This window comes from Brachyhypopomus gauderio, chromosome 11 (genome assembly GCF_052324685.1).
Source record: "Brachyhypopomus gauderio isolate BG-103 chromosome 11, BGAUD_0.2, whole genome shotgun sequence".
NCBI classification, from domain to species: Eukaryota; Metazoa; Chordata; class Actinopteri; order Gymnotiformes; family Hypopomidae; genus Brachyhypopomus; species Brachyhypopomus gauderio.
The window spans coordinates 6,270,300-6,288,550 of NC_135221.1; the positions used below are offsets into that span (position 1 = coordinate 6,270,300).

Here is an 18,251-nt window from a genome sequence, read left to right on the forward strand (position 1 = left end):
CATCATGTAGGGAGGGGCCAGTCCATTTTTGGCTTTGTAAGCAAGCATCAATGTTTTATATCTGATGTGTGCCGTTACTAGAAGCCATGTATGAGGTAACACAATGTAAAGTGAAGCTTTAGTCAAGGACAAACTCAACATCAACAATGCTTTTTTTTAAGGTGGCACTGAAAAGCTGAGAGAGAAAAAGAAAAGCTGCAGAGGTTTTACTCACTGAGTGAACAATGTAGGTTTCAGTAGCTTTCCAGTTGTTTTTCCCCAGTATTTTGTCAGGGTCAAGTTGTTAAGTTTGTTAGTTATTTTGATATGCCACTATGTGGCTTTGTAATCATATTATTGCTGGAAGTAACATTGTCCATATGACAATAAAAGCTGACAAATACACTACATGCCATGTATAGATTCATATACAGTATATACACACACACACACTATATATATATATATATACACACACACACACACAGGACTGTCTCAGAAAATTAGAATATTGTGATAAAGTGCTTTATTTTCCGTAATGCAATTAAAAAAAAAATGAAATGTCATACATTGTGGATACATTACAAATCAACTGAAATATTGCAAGCCTTTAATTGTTTTAATATAGCCGATTATGGCATACAGCTTAAGAAAACTCAAATCCTATCTCAAAATATTAGAATATTTCCTCAGACCAAGTAAAAAAATAAAAAATATAACAGCAAAACAAAATCAAACATTTGAAAATGTCCATTAATGCACTCAGTACTTAGTTGGGAATCCTTTTGCACAGATTACTGCATCAATGCGGCGTGGCATGGAGGCAATCAGCCTGTGGCATTGCTGAGGTGTTATGGATGACCAGGATGCTTCAATAGCGGCCTTTAGCTCATTTGCATTATTGGGTCTGGTGTCTTTCATCTTCTTCTTCACAATACCCCACAAATTCTCTATGGGGTTCAGGTCAGGGGAATTGGCAGGCCAATCAAGAACAGCAATGCCATGGTCAGTACACCAGTTACTGGTGGTTTTGGCACTGTGGGCAGGTGCCAGATCATGCTGGAAAATGAAAGCATCATCTCCATAGAGCTTTTCAGCAGATAGAAGCATGTAGTGCTCTAAAATCTCTTGGTACACAACTGCATTTACTCTGGACTTGATAAAACACAGTGGACCAACACCAGCAGCTGACATGGCTCCCCAAACCATCGCTGACTGTGGGAACTTCACACTGGATTTCAAGCAACTTGGATTTTGCTCCTCTCCAGCCTTTCTCCAGACTCTGGCGCCTTGACTACCAAATGACATACAAAACTTGCTTTCGTCTGAAAAGAGGACTTTGGACCACTCTGCAACTGTCCAGTGCTTCTTTTCCATAGCCCAAGTCAGACGCTTCTTCCGTTGTCTTGAGTTCAGAAGTGGCTTGACCATGGGAATACGGCTATTGTAGCCCATTTCCCGGACACGTCTGTGAACAGTGGCTTTTGATACCTGGACTCCAGCTTCAGTCCACTGTCTTTGAAGCTCCCCCAAATTCTGGAAGCGGCTCTTCTTCACAATGTTGTTAAGGCTGCGGTCATCCCTCTTGGTTGTGCAGCGTTTCCTGCCACATTTCCCCCTTCCAACAGACTTTTTGTGAATGTGCTTTGAAACTGCACTCTGTGAACAGCCTGCTCTTTGAGAAATTTCTTTTTGTTTCTTACCCTCCTGATGGAGGGTGTCAATGATGGTCCTCTGGACAGCAGTCAGATCAGAAGTCTTCCCCATACTTGAGATTTAGTTTACTGAACCAAGCTGAGTGTTTTTCAAGGCTCAGGAAACACTTGCAGGTGTTTCGAGTTAATTAGACGATTCAAGTGATTAGTTGAATAGCCTACTAGGATACTTTGTCAAGATATTCTAATATTTTGAGATAGGATTTTTGATTTGTTTTCTTAAGCTGTACGCCATAATCAGCTATATTAAAACAATTAAAGGCTTGCAATATTTCAGTTGATTTGTAATGTATCCACAATGTATGACATTTCATTTTTTTTTATTGCATTACGGAAAATAAAGCACTTTATCACAATATTCTAATTTTCTGAGACAGTCCTGTATATATATATAGTGGGCCAGTCTGTCAGGAACTCCCGGGCCATTTTTTCTCCCCAGTCCGCCCCTGTCACCCATAGAGAGGTCGGGGGGATTTCATCAGCCTGATCATGTTTTTCAGCCACTCACCTAAATATATTATTAATAACTTATTTTGGCCCCAAACCCAGTTGTACACGTGTAGAGGTTTAGGGTCTGTGGTCAGAGCAAACCTTTACTTTGCGTGCGCACATGTATTTAAACTTCATTATAATGCAATCAGATCCAACCTCAAGTTAATCTCCAAGTTAGCCCCGAGATATAGCGATGCAAAAGCATCTCTGTCCCTGAGCAGATTGGTAAAAGCGTCGCTACGGTCCTGTTCTCCTACGCCCACGCCTCTGTGAGACGATGACTCCAGACAGGATCAACAAAACGCTGTGACATCTTATTAGCTGGTGAAAAGAAAGGAGGCTGCTATAACAAGCAACAAGCCTCAGTGCTGTTTTCATGCTGTAATGTTGCACTGCACACCGTCATACAGACTAGGACTACTTTAGTGTGGTGGCGAGTTTTCTTCCCGTCTCCTCTCTCTGTAGGGTGCTCTAATGGACCCAGACACGTGTAAGGGCCTCCAGACGGACGTCGTTTACGGCAGGATGTAACGGCCATGACCGATGCTGCCTCTCGTTCTTCTGTCTGTGGTAAAGGCATTATCCTGAAGACGTGCAGCTTGCATTCAGGGGTCTGTGTCGCAGCAGTGACATTTTCTCTCAACCCAACACACCCTCATGGGAATGTGTCATTTTATTGTTCCCTACTGCTGGGTTTATACAGATTTTACCAATCTGTCTTCCCTTGGAAATCTTTAGAAATCAACAAATACAAAGGACACGATATTTTGCAATTTATTGCTTATAAATGGTCTAGTCTATTTTTCGTAAAAATAAAATCTATAATAATATCACAAATGAAATTGTCACAATAACTTTACATGACATATTGCACAATTAAAAGCCTTCATAATCACAATATGTACTGTACTGTAGGGAGGCCCAACAGGTCCACATTTTCACTCTTTCTTCCATTTTTTTTTTTTTAAATACAACACTCATTCCACAACTATTCACATTTGCAGACCGTACGGTGTCTAACAAAATCCCACATACAGAAAAAAAAAGAATTAAACAAATGATGTTGGCTGGCAGTACAAATGGTGTGTAGATACAACCTGGCACAAGAATGAAAGGACGGATAAGACAGAGACCATGAGATCATCAGTCAGGCCTGCAAGCACAAGTGCTACTAGTCAAGTATTTTCAGAAAATGACTCAGAAATTAAATGACACCCTTCCAGCACACTGAAGTAAAAGGGCGACTCCAACCACCCCAAAAAAAAACGAAACCTCGATGGAAGCCAAGGTGAACCCTCCTCTCCGTGGATGTGTGCGTGTGATCAAACAGTACGTATGGATCACACCTCTTCAATGTCTATACTCAGATCAGGACAGAGTTCTTTCAGAAGGATCTCCATAAAGATCTGTGAAGACAGTAAACGGAAATGAAGATCAAGGAATGGAGAATGGAGGAGACTTTCGCTGAAATATGCAAATAAACCCAAAAAAAAACCCAGCTGATCAGCAGTTCCTGACCAAGATTGGAGGGCAGTGCCTATAACCCTACCTTGCCAGTAGATGGCACCATTACATAAATATGCCACAAAGCTCAACTGAAAATAGGTCAAAACAGAACAGCATGTACATTTTTATCACATCCGTTTGTGGGAGGGGGGTGAAATGCTTATGATCTTTATTTACAGGATCATTAAAAAAAAAACACACGAGTAATGGAAACCCCCGAAGCCATAGTTTTAACAGTGCAGCTAAATTTGGATGTTTCCATGAAGACTTTAGGGAAAACGAAAGAGCCGTGTGCAAAAGGAGAAGCGGGCGTGTCAGCTGTGTGCCGGGGTCATCAGGAGGCACAGGCTGCAGCGTGGACTTACGTAGAGGAGATGCTTGTTCGCGCTGGCTTCCTGGAGGGCGTTGAAGATCTTAATGATCCCGTACCTGGCGTTCTGCTGCCCCACGAGATTCTGTAGTGCATCTGAAAGCCACAAACCAAATCTCTCCATTGAAGGAAACGGCAATTCGTATTACTGTCACTCCTCTTTGCTTAGATAACATCAACCCCCCCACTTTAGATGAGATAATATCAAAGTGATTTCAGTTCTGAATTTGATACACTATGAAGCAGCACTGAGTTCTGAAGTGTGCTCTGCTGTCTGGGCTGCATGCTCTTCCAATCACGAGAAAAAACTGCAAAAAATGTTTTTTTTTGGTTGGTTTTGTTGTTACTGACCCCAACTCCACTTTGTAGGAATCTCAACCCCTGTAGTATGTTCAAACAGATGGAGACAGAAGATAGAAGGGTTCTTTTCTCTTGCCTCAGGAGGGTTGGCAAAACATATAATTTGATTTGTGTTTACACCTGCCCGACTGATCTGAGTGGTAGAGGCAACAGGTGGTAGAGGCAACAGGTGATCTTGCACCTGGGATGTTGTCGAGCAGCTTCTGCTGGGCTTTGTCCTTGGTGGCGCGGCGCACGGCGTCCGATCGAGGCTCACCGAGCGGCGCCAGTCTCCCGTCGGGCCAGAACGAGTCTCGGAATATATTGATGTAGTAAACCATCATCTGTTCACTGAAGATCCAGTTCACAGTGTCTCTAATTTGCCTGGGGAGAGGTGGAGAGAATCAGAGACCGAGTCAAGGACTCAGAGACCGAGTCAAGGACTCAGAGACCGAGTCAAGGACTCAGACTGAGGACACTCATGCGCCCAACACAGATATTAACAAAGAAGCCAAATCAGAGTGACAGAGCTGTCCGTAGTGTTGTGACGGTCACTGTGTAGTCCAAAGCCCCAGAACCCCGAGTATGGGTGATGACTCTCAACAGAACCTCCAGCCTCGCCGATACTCACCATCCCCAGCAATGACACCCAACCTGACCTCCACAGACAAATGCCGTTTTGTGGGAGAGATGGTGTTTGTGTGGTCACTACTGGGACACCTTTGTGTGGCGGTGGGATTTCAGGGCAGTCTCTCCGCCACACAGCGGGTGGAGGATGGGCGGATGTGCTTACTTGTTTATGGTACGTCCGAATGTGACTTGAACAAGTGCAATTAGTGTCTTCCGGACCCACTTGAACACTGCAGACGACACAACATGCCAGTGTTATTTTCAGGATACCAGCATTCAAATGAAGCTACGGTTATGTGCACACAGGAACTCTGTGTGTGTGTGTCTGTACACTTGTGTTGTTAAAGAAAACTGTACTTCCTGGGTCAGTGCTCACTTTCACTGTGTGTGTTTTCAGTCTGTGCTCATGTGTAACACACACACACACACACACACACACACTTCCCCAAGATCCACAGCACAAAAAATAAAAAACGCTTCAACACCCACACACCGCACTTTGTAATAAAAAGGTGTGTGAAGATGACACGTTTGCCCGAGTGTGATGCAGGCGTGCAGACTCGCGCCCGTGATCGTGATCCACACACACACACACACACACACACACACACACACACACACACACACACACACACACACACACACACACACACACACACACACACACACACACACACACACACACACACACACACACACACACACACACACACACACACACACACCAGTAGAAGAACAACTGTAGAACGGCGGCCTGTGTGTCAACTTACTGCCCCTGAGTTCAAAGACCTCTCCCACAAGCATGAAGAATGGCTCGGCGAGGACGTCCTTCCTGCCGTCCACCTCGTCCCCATAGTCGGACAGATCGCTGTCCTCGTCGGCCTCATCCTGGGGGTGGGGACGTGGGGTACAGACACTCTTCAGAGTTTGTCGTGCACGTGTGTGCAAGTGCACGTTTGCGTGGGTGCGTGTACCAACCTCCTGATGGGAGAAGAAGTCTCCAGGCAGTCTCTCCAGCAACGAGGCCAAGGAGAAGGTGGACTTCTTCTGGACGTCCATGACCTTCAGGTGCTCCGGTGAGGGGCTGAGGAAGGCGTACAGAGCCTCGCTTTGGCACAGACGCTCGTCCGTCAGCATCTTCTACGTGGACCGAAACAAGACAAGCACAAGGTGAGAAGACCTGGAGAACACGGTTACAAAGCCATGATTATACCTGGAAAGGCATGATGGGTAGGAGTCAGCTATAAATAGAGCCGCGGGGAGACGGGTACACAGACACCTTGGCTGTGATGAAGACTGTGATTCATGGCTAATTTGCAGCTACATGCTGGTGCATTCAAACATGACGTTGGAGACACGAGTGGTTCAGACACTGAACTAATGTCAGCTGGCAGATTAGTGAGACACATGACCAAATCAGAACACACATTCATCTACCAAATACAAATATGATCTGGAGAGCTAAAATAAGAGCTAAAATATCTCAGCTTCCCATTTCAAAATGAAGATGTGTAACCTGGCGTGCATTTTGCATTTTGAGACTCACCTGTAAAAATGTATTCAGTTGATTTTTGGATTTCTCAAGGAACTTCTGGTCAATGGATTTGAATGGCAGTTTACTGAGAGAGGGAAGTTGCATCTTCTTCAATGAGGGAAAACACTGGGGGGGTGGGGTGGGGAGAGATTGACACCATGCAGTGTTACAGTTCCGTCATGCATAATTTGTCTCACATAACACGCAAGTGTGAGTCATCCCGTTTCCATAGCAACACTGTTCGGGACACAGCAGAGTGACTGTCAAGACTCAGTGGTATTTCAGCTGTTGGCACCGTAGCTTTAAGCATCGGCCTGAAGGAGGAAGGTGAAACGTTACACCAAAAAAAAAACAAAAAAACAAACCCCACCAGGTGGGCACAGGTACCTCCGTCAGCTTCCTGTGCAGTAACTGGAATTCACTGAGCTTCCTGGTGACACTCCAACGGCTGTTCGTAGAGTCATCTCCGTCTAGCAGACTCACGTCCACAGAGTAACATGGCATCTGTTCACCATTCTCCTCACAGGCCTGACACACACACACACACACACACACACACACACACACACACACACACACACACACACACACACACACACACACACACACACACACACACACACACAGTTGTGATCTTTAATCATTGTGGTTTAAATCAGACTTGTGTGTGTCATAACCTACTCTGTCATCTGAGTTTCAATTAAAAGCTGAAAAGGTAACTGCAGGCATAGTTTATATGGACAGTAAAATGCTTTAGGAGAGAGGCTCCATCAATTACTGCACATTCTCAAAGGTTACACTGGCTGATGCACTGAATTCTACCGATCTTCACAATCACTTCATGTCAGCAAATTAAGTCAGGGAAAAGGCATACAATACAGAGAAAAGCTCTGAAACTTATCGACAAGCTTGTCAAAATAAAAAATGCTTTACCCAGATGGACACTTCACTGATGAAATCGTGTAATTGAATGCTTAAAATATATAAAAAATATATTTTTTGCTATGATGTAAATGCTATGTAAATGTATACCAGGCTAATGTCACAATTTAATGAACATTTCTAAGATTTAGTGATACCCAGAGAGACGCAAACAGGCATCTCTGCAACTTTCCAGTGCAGCAGGGATGCGCATGAAGCGTCTCCCTCTGCCAAAAACATCTCACATCTGTTTCTCAAACCACACTGGCAGGTGCTCTTCACGGTGCAACCTGACCACAAGGCCTCCGTTCTACCGTTTCTCCGCAGAGCCATCTGTAACAGCGAGCCCAGCACGCACAAGGGAGAAAAACACAAGCTATCTCTGAGAGAGAGAGAGAGAGAGAGAGAGAGAGAGAGAGAGAGAGAGGGGGGGGGGGGGGGGGGGGGGGGAGCTCGGTGGCAAAAGGAACCGAGATGAAGATAATGAGGTGACTGTCGTCTCACACAGGGCCCCAACAACAACTCTTCCACTCGACAGGCGGAAACACCGCAATACTTAAAAGTTATGCCCATTGTGTTGGATGAATCACATGCAAATAGCGGGAGACGTGATTGAACGGTTTCGTTAGAGCGCTCACGTGAGCTTCGGCGTGAGGTCGCGGGGCTGGTGCACGTGGCAGACTGACCTCTGCGACGGTGATGACGGCCCTCCAGGCTCCCAGGTTCTCACACCACCAGTCAGTGCGCGAGATGTGCAGCTGTAGCTCACCGTGCTCCTTCTCCATCGCACCGATCTCCTCCCGCAGGATGGACACGATCTGCACGCACACGCACGGAGGTCACGGAGGTCACGGCTTGAACAGGAGAGGGCGTTATAAAGGGCGTTATAAAGCTCTCTTTTGAATGAAGTGGTTATAAACGAAACACGGATCCAGCCACACCGTGCGAGACCTAAAACGCCGTTCGCCATAAGAAGCACATTTGTGTTCTTAATCGTCTGCTTTCAGTTCCACTGCTGAATTTGCACAGGAAGCTCTCTGGCATTTTCTCTGGTGAGTGAGGAAGGGTAACTCGTGTCACTTCCTGCCGGTAGAGCTCACAGGTTCAACGTGCACGGTCAACGCTAACGCTGACCTTGGCTTCCACATATTATATATATATGACGGGAGACATATTAATAAAGCAGATGGTAGTGGGGTCAAGCCCAGAGACTGGCTCTTTATCAAAAAGAAACCAACACACTTCCGATGACTAAAATATTCTAATAACTAATATACTTCTATTCTAATAAATACTACATTTATATTCCAACTAAAACATATTCTGGTAACTCAAATGTATATTCTATTAACTAATATTCTAATGACTAATATACTTACATTCTAATAATGTGTGGATTTATATAAGGCTGTCTGTGAAATGTGGCACCAAATGCTCACCCCCCCCCCACCCCCACCCCCCACCCACACACACCTTCTTGTCGGGCCGGGGTGCATTCTGTATGGAGCCCAGGGCTTGACGCTTGTACTCCAGCCGTTCATACAGCTGCCCCAGCTTGTTGGCTGCATAGCTGGCCTGTTCGTTAATGCCTTTACTGCCCTCGTCCAGAGCCTCCTCTCCCCCGTCTATGGACTGGCACTAAACACACACACACACACACACAGGATTGAGAACCACCACCATGAATACATGCAGTCTGATAAACAGGTATTTTATCCACAAATGCCTTCATAATGGCAAATGCACTGAGAACCATGTCACCAGAGATTGCTACAATTCCCAAAAGCCCCAAGCCATAAAGGTCATCGAAATGTGGAAAAGTATCACTATATAAACTCATTCTAAAGGTTAATATGGTCTGAACAGCACAGTACTTCCATGAAGCACCGGCATCTGCTGGTCCACCTGCCGCGTCATTACTGAACCGAGGTACTTCTTCCTCCCGCTACCCGTGTCATTACTGAACTACGCTACATCTTCCTCATGCTACCCGTGTCATTACTGAACTACGGTACGTCTTCCTCCCGCTACCCGTGTCATTACTGAACTACGCTACGTCTTCCTCATGCTACCCGTGTCATTACTGAACTACGCTACGTCTTCCTCATGCTACCCGTGTCATTACTGAACTACGCTACGTCTTCCTCCCGCTACCCGTGTCATTACTGAACTACGCTACGTCTTCCTCATGCTACCCGTGTCATTACTGAACTACGCTACGTCTTCCTCCCGCTACCCGTGTCATTACTGAACTCCGCTACGTCTTCCTCCCGCTACCCGTGTCATTACTGAACGTCTTTCTCCTGCTACCCGTGTCATTACTGAACTACGCTACGTCTTCCTCATGCTACCCGTGTCATTACTGAACTACGCTACGTCTTCCTCATGCTACCCGTGTCATTACTGAACTATGCTACGTCTTCCTCCCGCTACCCGTGTCATTACTGAACTCCGCTACGTCTTCCTCCTGCTACCCGTGTCATTACTGAACGTCTTCCTCCTGCTACCCGTGTCATTACTGAACTACGCTACGTCTTCCTCATGCTACCCGTGTCATTACTGAACTACGCTACGTCTTCCTCATGCTACCCGTGTCATTACTGAACTACGCTACGTCTTCCTCCCGCTACCCGTGTCATTACTGAATTCCGCTACGTCTTCCTCCTGCTACCCGTGTCATTACTGAACGTCTTCCTCCTGCTACCCGTGTCATTACTGAACTACACTACGTCTTCCCCCTACTACCCGTGTCATTACTGAACTCCGCTACGTCTTCCTCCTGCTACCCGTGTCATTACTGAACGTCTTCCTCCTGCTACCCGTGTCATTACTGAACTACGCTACGTCTTCCCCCCGCTACCCGTGTCATTACTGAACTCCGCTACGTCTTCCTCCTGCTACCCGTGTCATTACTGAACTACGCTACGTCTTCCCCCCGCTACCCGTGTCATTACTGAACTACGCTACGTCTTCCTCATGCTACCCAAGTCATTACTGAACTACGCAACGTCTTCCTCCCGCTACCCATGTCATTACTGAACTACGCTACGTCTTCCTCATGCTACCCATGTCATTACTGAACTACGCTACGTCTTCCTCCTGCTACCCGTGTCATTACTGAACTACGCTACGTCTTCCTCATGCTACTCATGTCATTACTGAACTACGGTACGTCTTCCTCATGCTACCCGTGTCATTACTGAACTACGCTACGTCTTCCTCATGCTACCCGTGTCATTACTGAACTACGGTACGTCTTCCTCATGCTACCCGTGTCATTACTGAACTATGGTACGTCTTCCTCATGCTACCCGTGTCATTACTAAACTACGGTACGTCTTCCTCATGCTACCCGTGTCATTACTGAACTACGGTACGTCTTCCTCCTGCTACCCGTGTCATTACTGAACTACGTAACGTCTTCCTCATTCTACCCGTGTCATTACTGAACTACGCAACGTCTTCTCCGTGCGCCGGCCGTTACGTGGCGGGTCCAGGTGCCGTGACGTCCGCGCGGCGGTCGCTCACCCCGTCGTCTTTGTCCTCGCTGCTGGACTGCGAGCCGCTCCTCTGCTCCTCCCTCTTCATGAGGCGTTCGTACAGGTCGCTCACCAGGAAGGACGGGTAGTAGCGCTCCTTCATGGTCTCGTACACGTCACCCTGGATCTTGTGAAAGACGTCCGTTCCCTTGTTCCCCACCAGGGTCTGCTGGATCTCCTTGTACAGGGCTTTCTCCACGGGGATCTCGCGGCTCTCCACGAAGAAGTTCTGGTAGATCTCGCCTACCAGCTGGGGCACCTCGCTCTGTGGGGAAGAAGATGGGGGAGTTGTATTTTAATATTACAATACTATAGTCTGAATGGATTCAAAGTCATTGGTCGCAAAACAATGGTGCAAAGCCAGGTACTACATAGACGTCTGATCGGCAGACATTCTGATTGGTCAGATCAGCCCTCATCAGAGCATCTTTCCATCAATGTCTCCTAATAATTGTTTGCTGGTGTCTTGGGGTCCTGATCAGAGATCAGGTCTGGTAAAGTACCACCGATCTGAACACTTTTATTCATGCTCAATAGCAATAGGCATCAGCGCTGAGAGACATCACCGTTATCCTCAAACGTTACATTTTTTCTTTTTTCTTTACAGATTTCCACTAATTCACATTTATTAATTTTATGTAACTTTTCAGTTTGAATAACGATTGTCCAAACAGCAAAGACAGACTGAAGGCTCATCTAAATGTGCAGTATTTACATGAATACTACTCATTCCATTACTGAAGTATTGTATTGACTCATGAGGTCCTGAATAGGATCACATTGTCTCGTAAGGTCTCAAATCATATTGTTCTTTCTCACAGGTATCACTTCTTACTGTTGTTTGCTACTGCACTTACACTCATTCAGTCTCAGACTGACTCCTGTCTAGCCGTGTCTCACTTTAAAGGCTGTGATTTATCTGTGATTAGATGAGAAAGCACTTTTCTAAGTCGATCGAGATAAGAGCTTCTGTGAAATGCTGCAAATGTAACAAACAAAATGGATTTTGTGGATGGGCCACTGTTTCCATGACGATCCCTGGTCATAAACGGTGCGAAAACAAAAATAAGTGTTCAGTTCTCTTGAATGGACCATTTGTCTTCAAGACACAGTAAATTATTATCATTTACTGATCACAGGATGAAGTATGTGGACACGGCTGTCTTCAGCGAGTCTTCAGTAGCACATAACCTGGGCTGCCTCTCAAATGTCCCCCTGCAGCGAGCGGTGTTAATAAGCTACCCTTCAAGACCACCCACATGACCTCTCTCTCAAACTGAGCCCTGCAGCAAGCACTTAACTAGGCACAAAAGAAAAAAAAAGCTATTCTAATAAATATCTTAATGAAGATGTTTTTTCCCACAGCTACATCTGGTTGAGTCTATTGCCTCAATAAAAGGAGACCCATTGATTTTGTTTAAGGGTGCGAATGAGGTCGGAGTTTGAAGTAAGGCTGAGTGCACACGGCTTGTCTTGTGCCGGTCCTGCTGGTGGAATCTCACCTTGTTAGCGCTCTTCAACATCTCCACCAGCTCCCAGAAGCTGATGAGGGCTCTTTTGTCAACGCGCTCCATGTAGACGCGGAAATGGTCCCGGAACACAGCGTTCGACATGATCTCCTCAAACTGCAGGATCTAGAAGAAAGGAGAGAGGACATGGGCCTGCTGTTGAAGCTGCCGTGTCTATATTGAGTGACTTGCGCTTGTGCCTTGACAGCTCGGTGAATTAGGCTGTGTCCAGGCAAGACAAGTCGACTGGATTTGGCGAAACTGGCTTGACTAGAAATTCTACAGTGCCTTCACCACAGCACAGACAGGGCTGCTATATTATTCGACTTAATAAATCTCAAATTACTGGAACATGGTTATCGCTCAAATTTGAAGCCATTCCAAATGTCTGTTGCTCAGTATGGCCAGAGAGTTCAATGTGGCTCAGCGTTTGACAGATACTTTGCAGTATGAAACGAAGATGAAAGCACGAACACAGAACCGCATCGCACCATCAGACTGACACCAAACAAGAATGCAGTGAGCCTATTGGAGCGGAATGAGCCACCTCCCCTGGGGCTGAAAGGCACTCTCCACGGGGACAGGCTTGGAGAGGAGCACGGGGGGACCGTCCACAGGGACAGGCTTGGGGAGACGCGCGGGGGGGCCGTCCACGGGGACAGGCCTCGTGAGCATGTAATACAATGGCGTCCACTGTGAGGAGGACTAGAACCATCTGTACCGCAGAACGAGCCCGGTCCTCACAGCAAAGCTACAGGGAAGACACACGAAGCTAGAAGAGTCCAGGTAAGAGAAGGTGGACAGGGAGACTCTGACAGGACAGCTGGGAATCATTGTATTACGTAACGGCTCGGTGCACTTCACGGCCTGAAGCTATTTTTGGAAGCTCGGATTCAGAGCGGCACGCCGGGTCTCCTCCTGATTGACTCGACATTAACAAGCTCAGCTGTGCATGATCCTCTTCTCCATTTTTTTACGGCATCATGCCATAAGCAGGACAGCGAAGCTGACAGCTTGCATGAGAAAATATTGTAAGCACTTGGTGCAGCCAAGCAGCTCTCCTGGGTTTCATGTTAGATCTCCCTTATTAGCAGAGCAAGAGCCTGTGACCGATACTGCTATGTAGTGGTGTTAGTGCCACTGTAGAGTAAGATAGCATTTAGCTTCGCTTGGCGGTGCTTCTGTGTCTGGGGGGGCCCTGGCTCTTACCTTCTGGCCCTGGGGTCCGTCCCCCTCGTCCTGGTTGCCGTCCTCCTGTTGCTCGTAGTTGGGACCCCCCAGGAGCCGAATCCTCTTCTCACACTGCTTCTTGGCCACGGTGAGCTGGTTAATGTAGCGCTTCATATTTCTGGCCCGTAGGAGATCCGCCTTCATGGCGGCCGTCTCCTTCCCTTTGCTGTCTGTACGGGGAACAGTGGACGGAGGTGTGGGGAGGGTGGAGTATGAGGAGGGTGGAGGAAGAGGGGACAGGAGGTCTTTAAATGCGCAATCACCGAGGACGGATGTCATTTTGGCAGCTACAGGCATCACAAATGAAGAGTGGAAGAAGAGAGAGAATGGAAGAAAGGGGGTGGAGGGGGTAGAGGGAGAGCGGTGGTGGAGGTGAGGGCCTGGTCCACACCACCCCTGCTTGATTTAACAGAAGGTGACAGGGTGACGGGCCCGTGCCTGGCTTTATTGATCGGCCCATTATTGGGCCTGCAGCACGGCAACAAACAGCACGGCACGACTTCCTGAGAGTGTCTGACAAGGTTTTCGATCATTCAGGCCATTACACTGAACCTCAGCCGCCTTGCCTCGGTACAGATAGACCAGTCCCTGAGAACAACCAAGAACGGCTCCTTCATACACAAAACATTTCAAACCAAGTCCTTTTATTTCTCCTTTATTAGCTCAGTCACCATTGAGAAACTGAAACCATTTTATTGATTTAAAAAAAATTACTTCCTGGGAAATATTTGGGGCCTGACCTGCGTTTAGCTGATTCTGAGGACCGCCATTCATAAAATACCGCTAAACACTGGTCAGACCCCAGTGCGGGACCAGGAACCATGACATGCTCAATACAAAAATAACAGTGTCTCTGTGGATTAATGAAGACTCCCACAGGTATGTCACTTGCACTCTGTAAGAAGAATCTAAAGAGTAAGAAATTTCATAGGGTGTAACTACATGAAACATTTTGGCATAACTATCTACCAAGCAAGGATCAAACGCCAACTACCTCCCCCAACAAACAGCCAAACCTCAAAGAACCTGTAAACTAGCACTTTTGTTGTCTATAGGACTTCATTACCCACATCTCTTCTCTATCTATTGAGATCCACCATTCATCCAAGCTCAAACAGCCATTTCACACTGAGAACAAAAGGAAATGACTAAAAGCACCGCTGAAACACAACACAACCCCTCGGCGAGTGACATTTGGTTGTATAGCAGTGCATGCGTTTTATGGCATACAAAGTAAATAGAAGAGGACTCATTAAATCTGGCTAGCACGGTTCTTTGTAATGGATCACATATAATGAGCTAACCAACCAGACCAGCTGTAATTACTGTCTGGTGTGTTATATGCAGGTGAAGAGCTGGACTGAATAAAGCAGACCTTTACTATACCAGCTTCACATTTACCCGCATGGCTCAGTTCAATCAGACGCACCATAAAATACACTATACTCACTAAATGACAAATCACCACACGTTTCAGATGGATATACTGAACATCTCATCATCTCCTAGAGTGCTGGATTTGGTGTGGGCTGGAGACAGATGTGTACGGGCCTGCTGGCCTTTGAGGACCTGCGGGACCGCCCAGACGGTTTCATTTCCTAAAAAGGGGGCATCTGATGAGCATCCCCCCCCCGGAACATGGGAACCGCTGCTGGGAGTTGGGCGGGGTGGGGACACTCACCTTTCTGTTTCTTCAGCTGTGGAATGCTGCTGATGGTGGTAGCCTGGATGATCTCCACCACTATTTGATACCTGCGTGAGGGGGGTCACACACAGTGCAGTCATAACCTACCCCACCACTGGGTGAGGTCACACAAAGTACAGTCATAACCTACCCCACCACTGGGTGAGGTCACACAAAGTACAGTCATAACCTACCCCACCACTGGGTGAGGTCACACAGTGCAGTCATAACCTACCCCACCACTGGGTGAGGTCACACACAGTGCAGTCATAACCTACCCCACCACTGGGTGAGGTCACACACAGTGCAGTCATAACCTACCCCACCACTGGGTGAGGTCACACACAGTGCAGTCATAACCTACCCCACCACTGGGTGAGGTCACACACAGTGCAGTCATAACCTACCCCACCACGCCTCTTTTTTTTTGCATAATTATGGGGCTGTCTGAGAAATAAAAACCATTTCCTTTAATTTCATAGAGCCTGCAGAGCAGAATTGCTTCCAAAATCTTATTCTGGTGATGAAATAGGCTATTATGATTTCTGATTGTCTAATGCTTCATTGAGGAACATGAAGGATTCCTTGAAGGACGTAATCTCGCTACAAATGGATGAAATGGATCATCCTGTATTAATAAAAGAAATTTTTTAAGCGAAATATTCATTGTATATTTCTTCTTGCTTAAGGGACAGGATAAGAACGAGAGAAAGAGATGTACTGAATGAAATGAGCTCCTGAAAGTCAAATCGAGCTCCTGAAAGTCAAATCTTGAAAGTTCAGACACCTGCTATTGATACCGTCTTGGTGTAGTTTGGTAGAAATTAGAAATATGACATGCTACAAAATATCGCATATAGAGGTACAAACAGCCTGATGAACAAAAGGCCTGGATAAGTAAACCATCACTTGACAGCAGATGTGAACAAAGTTGTAAATTAGGTAAATTAAGGGTCTTTAAGTGAACTGTAGACGTTTGTTTTAGCACTCCCAGACACTTGCTCAACGAGACTAGTTTCACTGCCTGTTATGCCTAAAGCAAGACCCAGTCTTTGTCATCTACAGCATTCCCTTTCCAACACGATACATTTCTGATTCAGCCCAGCAGAATTCATAATCCATTTTTCTGTGCCGTGCGACAGGAAATGACATCAAAGCTGGCTGCTCTCCATTTTATCTCATCTTCTCCGCCAGTTCTCATTTGGCCATCATCCTTCGGCTTCTGTTTACCTGTGTCACCTAGCAACAGGCTCATTAGCTCTCCACCACAGCAGCACTCCCGTGGAGCAATAAGATGGGGAAGATAGCGGCTGTCTTGAAAACGCCTCTAACTGCAACACGGAGGCTGACTGTCTCCACCACGGGCACAGAGCCTGAGGTTTCTCTAACAATACCATCATGCTTTCTGGATGACAGCTAGTGTGTGTGTGTGTGTGTGAGTGTGAGTGTGTGTGTGAGTGTGAGTGTGTGTGTGTGTGTGTGTGGATGGGAGGAACAGAGGTTTGGATGATCGGCGTGTAGCAACGTCAATGGCACAGGTGGACAAATGTCATTCATAGTTGTCCGTATGTTAATTAACAGAGGACTGAGGCTTCCATACCAGAGTAGTGCTCTTGGCTGGTTAGGCACTCTTGTTTGGTCCTTTGTCTATGCCAATCATAACAGCAAAGTTACGGTGGTCTTGGCCAATGAACAAGCTAGTGCATGATTACATCATGGGGCAAAATCAGGACAGGGGAGGGGCTTTTAAAAGAGTGATGTAGCACTTCTGTACCACAGAAGAACGCTGCAAAGCAAAGACGTGAGAGTTAATTATTCAACTGTGACAGGAACTTGGTTTATGTAACTGTATGTGAGCACTGTGTTCCCTTTAAGGTTGATTTAGTGCATAACAAAAGTGGCATTAAATTGGCAGATTTGAAATGAACAGCTTTAAAAAGTAAATAAGGAGCCCATTGTCATGGAAACAAAGCAATTTTCTTCACAGGACAACCACAAACAGAACAAGTGTGACAATCTGTAGAGATGAGACCAGCGCCTGTTTTAATATACTGCAATATTATATCCTAAATGGCGATCATAAATCTCCTAATTTTAATAAGAATAGCCAGTTGCTGTAGTCTCCCATAGATTATATTTAGACATTGTCAGCACCCAGTTAACCAAATGACAGTTACTGTCATCACCTCCAACAGTAAAACCTCCAAAAAGGACTTCCAGAACCTTCCATGGTCCTTCCAAACTCTGCCACATTTTCAGGGTGAAAAGCTCTGTATGTACATTCCCAAAAAAACACGAAGTCCATCTTCTCTGATGCAGCTCAATGAGGCCGACACGTTCCTGCTGAATCTTCTAAACGATCTCCCTCACGACACACGTCTGGCTGATGGCAGACTCACGAGCTGTCTGCCATCACTTCAGCTCTCAGAAATACCAGATCCAGCTGAGCTGCTCTGACAAGAGCTGAACTGAATCCTTCTCAAGATGTTTACACAGACATCCAGGATGCGCAATATGACTTCAGAATCTAGCCAGAATACCTGACATGGGAGTATAACGATACAGTGGAGGATGTATGATTAGTGAGTCATTTGGCTTCAGACATAACTACATCAATGCCCCCTGAAAATCCCAGATAACTACGTTAAGTAACGGAAAGGGCAGACACTGATAGGTTCTAATCAGAAGTCTGCTTGTTAGCAGTGTAAGCCATCAACAATGTCATAAACAACTACAGCATCCATCCAAATTAAATTCCTTCTGTGCAGTCCTCACACCATATGCAAAACAGGCAATGCCATCGT

At 46.2% G+C, this 18,251-nt stretch overlaps 1 protein-coding gene across 2 annotated transcripts in view; it reads right to left on the bottom strand.

Annotated features, from left to right (window-relative positions):
* Nucleotides 1-3,075: 3,075 nt before the first annotated feature.
* Nucleotides 3,076-18,251, bottom strand: part of snx25 (sorting nexin 25) — a 28,228-nt gene continuing 13,052 nt past the window's right edge. The window contains exons 6-19 of one of the 2 annotated variants that reach the window (XM_077021321.1): nucleotides 15,445-15,515; nucleotides 13,743-13,933; nucleotides 12,528-12,659; nucleotides 11,015-11,290; nucleotides 8,960-9,124; nucleotides 8,173-8,304; nucleotides 6,953-7,093; nucleotides 6,578-6,691; nucleotides 6,010-6,171; nucleotides 5,802-5,919; nucleotides 5,195-5,261; nucleotides 4,604-4,785; nucleotides 4,058-4,158; nucleotides 3,076-3,592 (exon numbers count right to left, since the gene is read on the bottom strand). In XM_077021321.1, the coding sequence (XP_076877436.1) occupies nucleotides 3,527-3,592; nucleotides 4,058-4,158; nucleotides 4,604-4,785; nucleotides 5,195-5,261; nucleotides 5,802-5,919; nucleotides 6,010-6,171; nucleotides 6,578-6,691; nucleotides 6,953-7,093; nucleotides 8,173-8,304; nucleotides 8,960-9,124; nucleotides 11,015-11,290; nucleotides 12,528-12,659; nucleotides 13,743-13,933; nucleotides 15,445-15,515 (1,918 nt within the window). In that variant the 3' untranslated portion in view covers nucleotides 3,076-3,526. Of the gene's footprint in view, nucleotides 3,593-4,057; nucleotides 4,159-4,413; nucleotides 4,786-5,194; nucleotides 5,262-5,801; nucleotides 5,920-6,009; nucleotides 6,172-6,577; nucleotides 6,692-6,952; nucleotides 7,094-8,172; nucleotides 8,305-8,959; nucleotides 9,125-11,014; nucleotides 11,291-12,527; nucleotides 12,660-13,742; nucleotides 13,934-15,444; nucleotides 15,516-18,251 lie in introns of those variants that run through there. The other variant, XR_013133942.1, reaches the window with a different exon arrangement.